Source organism: Leptonychotes weddellii, chromosome 13 (genome assembly GCF_054177405.1).
Source record: "Leptonychotes weddellii isolate Sample4059 chromosome 13, ASM5417740v2, whole genome shotgun sequence".
Taxonomy (NCBI): domain Eukaryota; kingdom Metazoa; phylum Chordata; class Mammalia; order Carnivora; family Phocidae; genus Leptonychotes; species Leptonychotes weddellii.
Window position 1 is genome coordinate 24,354,596 of NC_138381.1, and position 8,408 is coordinate 24,363,003.

The following is an 8,408-nucleotide window of genomic DNA, read 5'->3' on the forward strand; positions in this document are numbered from 1 at the left end:
ATCAACATATTTAAAATAAGCTAAGCAAACACTAGCTGTCGTTCTGGCTACCTGTATACAAAATAAACACTAGACCAATTCAGGTCACGATAAAGTTCTAATGAAAAGGACTAAAGTTCCTCCAAGGAACTTGGTTCCCTCTCTGCTCACCACTAAGCCAAAATGCCTTTGATGTCTTTTAATCTGGGACTGTTGAACTTTTCTAATGTTATCTTGTAATAGTACAGTCCTAGCTCTTGTCCTCATCCTCTGAGGAAGGTGGTCCCATATATTAAATGACTATTGTGTGCCAAACACTTTATATATATTACCTTATTTAATTCTCAAACCCCCCTGTGAGTTACATGTCAATCTCCTCATTTTGTAGATGAAGAAGTTGGGACTTAGGGAGGTTAGGCATAAAAACAAAATTCCACAGCTACTAAGTGATCAAGGAGATATTTATACCATTTCATCTGATTGAATCTCCTGTAGGTTCTGATATACCAGAATTCTTGTGTCCCTTCCAGTCTGGCCAATCTTCCAGTTTCTTTCTGGGCCATGTGAGTACCCTTTTGCAGACTTGGAACAAATATTCTTGCCCTACCTGATGCAGAAATACCAATGTCAGGGACACTGAAGCAGTAATATTTCTGCTTAAAAGCTGAGAATGGTGTAAGAGGGAATGAATGAGAGGGATAGAAGATGTTTCTTTTATCTGTAACATGTCAATACCAAAGCTGGGAGCTGGAGAAGACAGAAAATATCTGGCATTTGTAATTGTGATGAGTTTATATTAAGGCTTTTATCTTCCTTGTGGGTCAATGCAAAAACAGTCCATGGAGATGGGACAGGTGCGGCAGAAAAAGGGAGTATGTTTCTGTGCCCCCAGCCTGCCTGCCTTTTAAGCCTACAAAGCCAATGCTGAGCCCAGAGCCAAATCTAGGGCTCTGATGGTTACAGGATGGGAGCCTTCTTCTGGGAGGGCCTTGAATGCAATAGGATCTGCTACGCCTCTGAGCGTTAATTCGCGTCAGCACCGCGAACAGCTCCTGCCCCTGCTTGGGCCTTGAGCTCGAACCCGCAGGGACCACGGCCACAGCTCGGAAACAGACTGCGTCCAAAGTGGAGGACTCCCCGGCCAGGTTTGAGTTCCCTTCAACCAATTGTTAAAAGCTGTAGCTGGAAACCGCCATCCAAGCTGCCGCGCCGGCCCGGTGAGCCTGCATCGAGGCGTCGCCTCTCCAGTTCCGAGGGGGCCAGCTCGGTTTGCGGTTTTCCTTTGGGTCCGGTGTCTGGGCTCCTTTACCTGTCCCTGGCCTGGGTGAACCGCAGCCGCCCGGAACGGAGATGAGAGTGGAAATGCTCTTCTCCGCGCGGTGATACATCATGCAAACGGGTGACACCAGTTTAACCAATAAAACAATTTGAATCAATTAGCCGGCTGAGGAGAGTCCCGACGTGTAAAATGCATGTCAGCTCGAATAGGAAAGCATTGATTAACTTGGCCCGACCTGCCGCCTCCCACTACCGCCGGCTCCTCCCTGAGCCTGCCAGGGTCTCAGGGGCGAGGACAGGGACTGACAAGAATCAGACACCCCGGGGCCCAAGAGAGGAAAATGGAAGGGCAGTGGAGGACCACCAGGAGATTTGTTCAAACTGAGGAGAAAGCTAAGAGTCAGAGAGACAGTGTGGGTGGCAAAAAGTTGCTCACAGACTCAAAATATATAAACAAAATGTAATTTTGCAGTCCAGCTGCAGATTCTATGGAACATGGGGTCTGGTTTTGAACAACTGTTCTCCACCCTCACCTTCCAAAAATATAATTGGTCTGACAGCCCAAACAGGCACCCCAGACTCATTGGAGAAATAAAATTTTCTGCTATCTTAGAATTATTTGTAAAGGTACTTAACCTAACATCACACATTTCTCTTTCCAGTGAAATGTTATTGCATTAAAATAAAGTCACAGGTTTGTATGGCAGTAAAGCCCCCAACGTAATGTATAAATGTTTGTTTAAAAATCAGGGAAAGAGGTGGCTAGGGGTACCATTGAGTGTGGAGTCACTCCTCAGGGTAATCTGGGGTGAGAGGCAAGACAAAGATTCATTCTGTTTCTCTTTTCAAGGAAAGATATTTTTGAAGACACATTTCAAAATAGGGATATGTAAGGGGGAAAGGAGTTTGGGGGGGTTGAGGCAAAGATGAGAACAGTTCTATAAGAAAGGGAGGACCCCATGGTGCTTCCTCCTCTGCAGCAACCAGGCATTTCCCTGCAGTACATTAATGAGTTGATACGACTTTGCGTTTTTCCCCGTTTTCAAGTCTTAAAATCCGCCCATTGTCACGCGTCCTTTCCAAGCAGCTCATGCTTTCTTTCTAGCAGCCTGGGCTCTAGGAATAGTAAGCAAGCCGGGACCTTGCTTTGTGGGAGCCTCTGGCCCCAGAGAGGGGGCAGGGAAGGTAGGAGAAAACAGGCCTGGGTCCGGAACCTTCAGAAGAGCACAAGGCCTTCAGCCTTAGGAGGGAAGAGATTTGTGAATGACAATGACGCTCTTTTGGCTAACGGGCTGGGGAGGCACAGAACGTGAGTTTTCCTTTTTTTTTTTTAGGCTGGGAGGTTTGGGAGGCAAGCGCTTGGGAGGGAGCGCTTCAGTGACTTCAGCCCCTTTGGACGGAGCCTAATTTGTGCAGCTAATGCATTTAGAAACTAAGAAATGGGCAAAAAGTTATTGCACTGACATTTGAAATTTATGTCCCCCAAAAGTCACAATTTCCACAGCTTTAAAACTGGTTCTTGGCGTTTGGATTTAAGACAGCCACAAATCGTATATCCCTCACTTTTCTGTTTGATCCACTCTCCTTGGTTTTATTGACTTTTGATGAAGTGTTAAAATTGCACATTTTCCCTTCTGTACTTAGTGGTGGTTCATTGTTAATGCTCTATGATGGAGTCTGGTTGGGCTTCCTGGCTAGTGGAAGTTGCCTGATGACTTCCACAATGTGACTGTCCAGTTCTGAGCCTGTGTGTTTACCAGGCAGCAATTGAAAATTCAGCTATGATACTAAAGGAAAAACTAAAGGATCCCCAATCCCAACCCCTGCCAGTATCCTTCTTAGAATGTCTTCCAAATAGATAGCTTTTTCCCTTTTTGATAAACTAGGGTTAGTCATTTTGACTCCTGACAGCTGATCAATTAGGAGGCAATATACTGACACTTCACTATATCTTAGGTTATGCATCACCTTCGGGAAGCTGTGGGGAATGGTTCTTTCTCATCCCAGCTGCCTTTTATTTTATTTTATTTTATTTTAATTTTATTTTATGTATGCTCCTACATAGTTCCCGGAGGAATTTACTTTTCTCGGAGAATTGGCAACTTGCTCAAGGGTGGTTCAGGTTTGAGGTCCTCCCTGCTTTCCTGACTCACCTTTTCCTTGTGCTGAGGTGGCCTGCATGGGTCTTATAAAGTGGGTTAGAGAACTATTCTGAATGAAGTTGATAGATGAGTGCACACACACACTCACTGGGGTCCTTACTTAACTGTACACTTTCTAAAATAGAGAATGTTGCAATGACTTTCTGTATCTTGCCCTAAAAAGCAAAGGTATATTCGAAAGCAAGGACATTCTTCATGCTTCCAAGTTTCTAGACTGGGAACCCCACGCAGAAACTTCTCCCTTTTTTCTCATTTCACAGTGTTTCAGACGAGGTGATGAAGTTAATCTATTCTCCAGCTGACTGTAGTTCCTCTGTCTTTGGAGGCACAGCGAGGCTACTGGTTTGCACCATGTACCAGAGGGATCATTCACGAAGGAGGGTGGCTCAGAGAAATAAGGGGAGGGGACAGCAACGGGCAGGGATACAGTCGATTTAGAGACGTCCTTCTACAATCCGGGGCCTCCGGGATCCAGGTCCCTAGGATGCACGCAGACTATTTGACTTCTCACTCCTAAATCAGATCTGCGACTACAGCACTATTGCTGCGTTTTTCGCTCTGGGGTTGGAGAGGTTGTTGTCAATTGCGGGTTTGGTTGGGTGTTAGCTTTCTTGCCTGCTGAGAAAGGATCTCGATGTTGCTCGCTCTCGCTTTCCCTCCCCCCTCCCTCCCTGGAACATGCCAGCCCTTTAATGTGGAGTGTCAGGGAGACGGTGACGTCACCTTGCCCGCTGGGTGGCGTCCCCTCGGTCCGACAGGAGTTCAGAGACAGAGAAAGGCGCTGTCAGACTGCGCTCCACCTGGGGCTCGCCTGCCGCGGGTTTCCGCGCGCCCACACTTTTCTGCGGTCGAGGGGACGCCCCGCCACAATTCAGGCTGTCGTTCTCCCCGGGCCCGGGTTCGAGCGCCATTAGCGCCGACGAGCGCCAGGATCTTCACGCGGAGCCCTCCGGAGTCCCGCCCGCTGGATTCGAGGACCCGCTTGGATGCTTCGCCTCCGAGCGCCCTCGGAAGATGGGCCGGCAGCCACGCGCGTAAAGACACCTAGGGGTTACCAGGTACTGCTGACCCCGCCGGCCCTGCCTCGGCACACAGTTGGGCGTCCCTGCGGCGGGGTTTTCCGGGTTAGGCTGAGGGGCGGCGGCGGGCTGTCGTGGCGACTGGTTTGGGAGCCAGGGGAGTTAAGTTGGGGGTCGCTGGCTCCTGAGTCGGACAGGGAAGTTCGCCAGCTTCCCTTCTCAGGTCAACTAACTTTTGTCTCTTCTCCCCTCACTCGCTTTTAAAAAAAACACAGCCTCAACCCTCTTATTTGTGTTTCTGCTCTGACAGGAGTTTCTGGGAGGGTTTGGGGTGACAGTGGAAGACACCCAGGAGGAGACACCCTGCTCAGTCTACGGCTACTAAGGCTGCGGGTCTCGGACGTAAAGTCAGCTCTCCGCCAGGGCCGGGCCCGCGGAGCGCCGCTGCTCCGCCGCGAGGGCTCCCGTTATCCCAGGGTCTTATTAAAATCCTACGAATCCTCATTTGAGTTAAAACTTGCTCACTGTTGCTAAATAAAATCATAAGAATCCTGTTTGGGAGGGAAATGAGCACTGAAGGACCATTGGGCGAAGCTGGGCCGGTTATGTTGGGCCCAGGTATCCCTGTGCCATGAACTGCCATTTAACGCCCTGTCCCCTGGAAATATTGTCTCTGATCCATCCGAAGTGATAGGCCAGGCTCTCGTCTCGTTTGATCGCGTCGAGGTTTGTTCAACCTTCCTGGAGGCTGCAGAAGGTAATGAGAGCTGAGGATCCAGGGGGCAGCAGGGCAAAGGCATAGGGATAGATGTCCCAGGGGGCCAGAGAGGGCAAGGACATGACGATTTGGGTGAAAGGGTAGGATAGTATATCCTCTGAAATCGCTGTAATAGCAAACTCCAGTGTACTTGGCCAAGAGTGGCGATGCTTCTGGCCATCAGTGATTTACCAGGGCAAAGGGTAGTAGTAGCAGCCACACCCCACCTGACATGTAGCTGTGGAAGGGTCACTGTCTGTCTTCCTAGGGAATGAACAACTTTGTTGGTTTGACTTAGCAGCGTTTATCACAAAGATTTCTTCCGCTTGCTTTTTGTGTGTTTTCAATTTACTGAATATTTCCCCCTATTATGGTATCCCAATGACTGAAGATGATAGACATTTTACTGCAGGCCCAACCCTGAGCTTCTGCTTTCAACACTCCCACACATTACCTGGTCCACGAATTATCTAAACCGTGGGTCATCTTTTCCCCCTTATAGATACCAAGATATCTACATAGATCAGAAAAAGAAGTGTCACAGAAAGTGGTTCATCTCACAACTAAACTGGCCTTTTAAAGCCCGCCACTAATGATCACCACGAATTGTTAGTTTCTTTACACAGTTTCTGGGCTTTCACAAACTTGCCTGTACTTATTTGCTCATTGTCATGGAAATGACAGAAAACGGTTTTTAAATGCCTACACATCTACAACTTCATCCTCTTAAACTACGTGTCTCTGGAACCAGAACCACTGAGTTCAGCAAGTGGCTTTTGAAAGACTGAGAGTAAGACGGCCTATTTTAGTGCAATCGTGCATATGGCTTTGTACATTTTCCCATCTTTCAAAAAAAAATCTAATTACAGTATCAAAATATCTAATGGCAAAGATGGGGGAGGAGGGATTTCGTTTTGCTTTAATAAGTTGTGTCTCAACCAGTAGCGCATTTCCTCCCAAGGAAACCACAAATACCACAAAAATCACTTTTTTAAAGGTTTGGGTTTATTTTTCTTAACCAAAATCAATCTATTTCTAAGCAAACGTAAATGGTCTCTCTTTTTAAATTTGGGTTTCAATGATCACCCCCCCAGTTTTCCATAATTTTTATACTTTGTAATAGTTACAACTGTCATCATTACTTCCTAATTTCTAGCGGGCATGCCGTTTCATTCTAACAGCTTCTATAAATCGAGGGTAAGTTTCTGAGTTTCTTAGAAATTGATTGCATTTTTTTTAAACACAGTTAACTTACTTTGGATGTTTAGAATAGAAGAAAAGTACTTCCCAATCCCTGCATTTCCAAAGGGCAACCTTGAAGACAACTAAGAGAGATGACTTCTGTGTCTGAAACTTGGTCCCTTTGCCCAGCGCTAATCATGTCTTACTTAGCCAGAGCTAGGGGGTTATTATAATTCTTTAGTTAGCGGCTCAACCCACCCCTCTGTTTCAAGACTGAAAAGGCTCTAGTCAACGCTTTCTCCTTTCCATTCCAGTCTCCAAGACAGACCCGGAGGGCTCGGCCCGGGCTTCCGCGGCGGAGGAAATGGCTTCCAGCCCGCTGCCGGGGCCCAACGACATCCTGCTGGCATCGCCGTCGAGCGCCTTCCAGCCCGACGCGCTGAGCCAGCCGCGGCCGGGCCACGCCAACCTCAAACCCAACCAGGTGGGCCAGGTGATCCTCTACGGCATTCCCATCGTGTCGTTGGTGATCGACGGGCAAGAGCGCCTGTGCCTGGCACAGATCTCCAACACTCTCCTCAAGAACTTCAGTTACAACGAGATCCACAACCGTCGTGTGGCGCTGGGCATCACGTGCGTGCAGTGCACGCCGGTGCAGCTGGAGATCCTGCGGCGCGCCGGGGCCATGCCCATCTCATCGCGCCGCTGCGGCATGATCACCAAGCGTGAGGCCGAGCGCTTGTGCAAGTCGTTCCTAGGCGAAAACAGGCCGCCCAAGCTGCCCGACAACTTCGCCTTCGACGTGTCTCATGAGTGCGCCTGGGGCTGCCGCGGTAGCTTCATCCCCGCGCGTTACAACAGCTCCCGCGCCAAGTGCATCAAATGCAGCTACTGCAACATGTACTTCTCACCCAACAAGTTCATCTTCCACTCGCACCGTACGCCCGACGCCAAGTACACGCAGCCGGACGCAGCCAACTTCAACTCGTGGCGCCGTCATCTCAAGCTCACTGACAAGAGTCCCCAGGACGAGCTAGTCTTCGCCTGGGAGGATGTCAAGGCCATGTTCAACGGCGGTAGCCGAAAGCGCGCGCTGCCCCAGCCGGGCGCGCACCCCGCCTGCCACCCGCTCAGCTCGGTCAAGGCTGCCGCCGTGGCAGCGGCAGCAGCGGTGGCTGGAGGCGGAGGACTACTGGGTCCGCACCTGCTGGGGGCGCCCCCGCCCCCGCCGCCGCCGCCACCCCTGGCCGAGCTGGCGGGCGCGCCCCACGCCCATCACAAGCGGCCGCGCTTCGACGACGACGACGACTCGCTGCAGGAGGCGGCCGTCGTGGCCGCCGCCAGCCTTTCCGCCGCCGCCGCCAGCCTCTCGGTGGCCGCGGCCTCGGGCGGCGCCGGGGCGGGAGGGGGCGGCGCCGGGGGCGGCTGCGTGACCAGCGTTGGCGCCGGCGCGGGCGCGGGCGCGGCGGCTGGCGCCAAAGGCCCGCGCAGCTACCCGGTCATTCCGGTGCCCAGCAAGGGCTCTTTCGGGGGAGTGCTGCAGAAGTTCCCCGGCTGCGGGGGGCTCTTCCCGCATCCTTACACCTTCCCGGCCGCAGCCGCCGCCTTCGGCTTGTGCCACAAGAAGGAGGACGCGGGCGCCGCGGCCGAGGCCCTGGGGGGCGCGGGCGGTGCGGGCGCGGCGCCCAAGGCCGGCCTGTCCGGCCTCTTCTGGCCCGCGGGCCGCAAGGACGCTTTCTACCCGCCCTTCTGCATGTTCTGGCCTCCGCGGACCCCAGGCGGGCTTCCGGTGCCCACCTACCTACAGCCCCCGCCCCAGCCGCCCTCGGCGCTCGGCTGCGCGCTTGGAGAAAGCCCGGCCCTGCTGCGCCAGGCCTTCCTGGACCTGGCCGAGCCCGGCGGCTCGGGTGGGAGCGCAGAAGCTGCGCCGCCGCCGGGTCAGCCCCCTCCGGTGGTAGCCAACGGCCCGGGCTCCGGCCCTCCGCCTCCTGCTGGGGGCGCGGGCGCCCGCGACACGCTCTTCGAGTCGCC

At 52.1% G+C, this 8,408-nt stretch overlaps 1 protein-coding gene across 1 annotated transcript in view; it reads left to right on the forward strand.

Moving 5' to 3' along the window:
* The first annotated feature begins 6,741 nt into the window (after positions 1 to 6,741).
* SKOR2 (SKI family transcriptional corepressor 2) overlaps positions 6,742 to 8,408 on the forward strand; it is a 39,468-nt gene continuing 37,801 nt past the window's right edge. Inside the window, exon 1 of the mRNA XM_081800942.1 lies at positions 6,742 to 8,408. This exon is cut by the window's right edge and continues 937 nt beyond it. Coding sequence (XP_081657068.1) covers positions 6,742 to 8,408 — 1,667 coding nt within the window.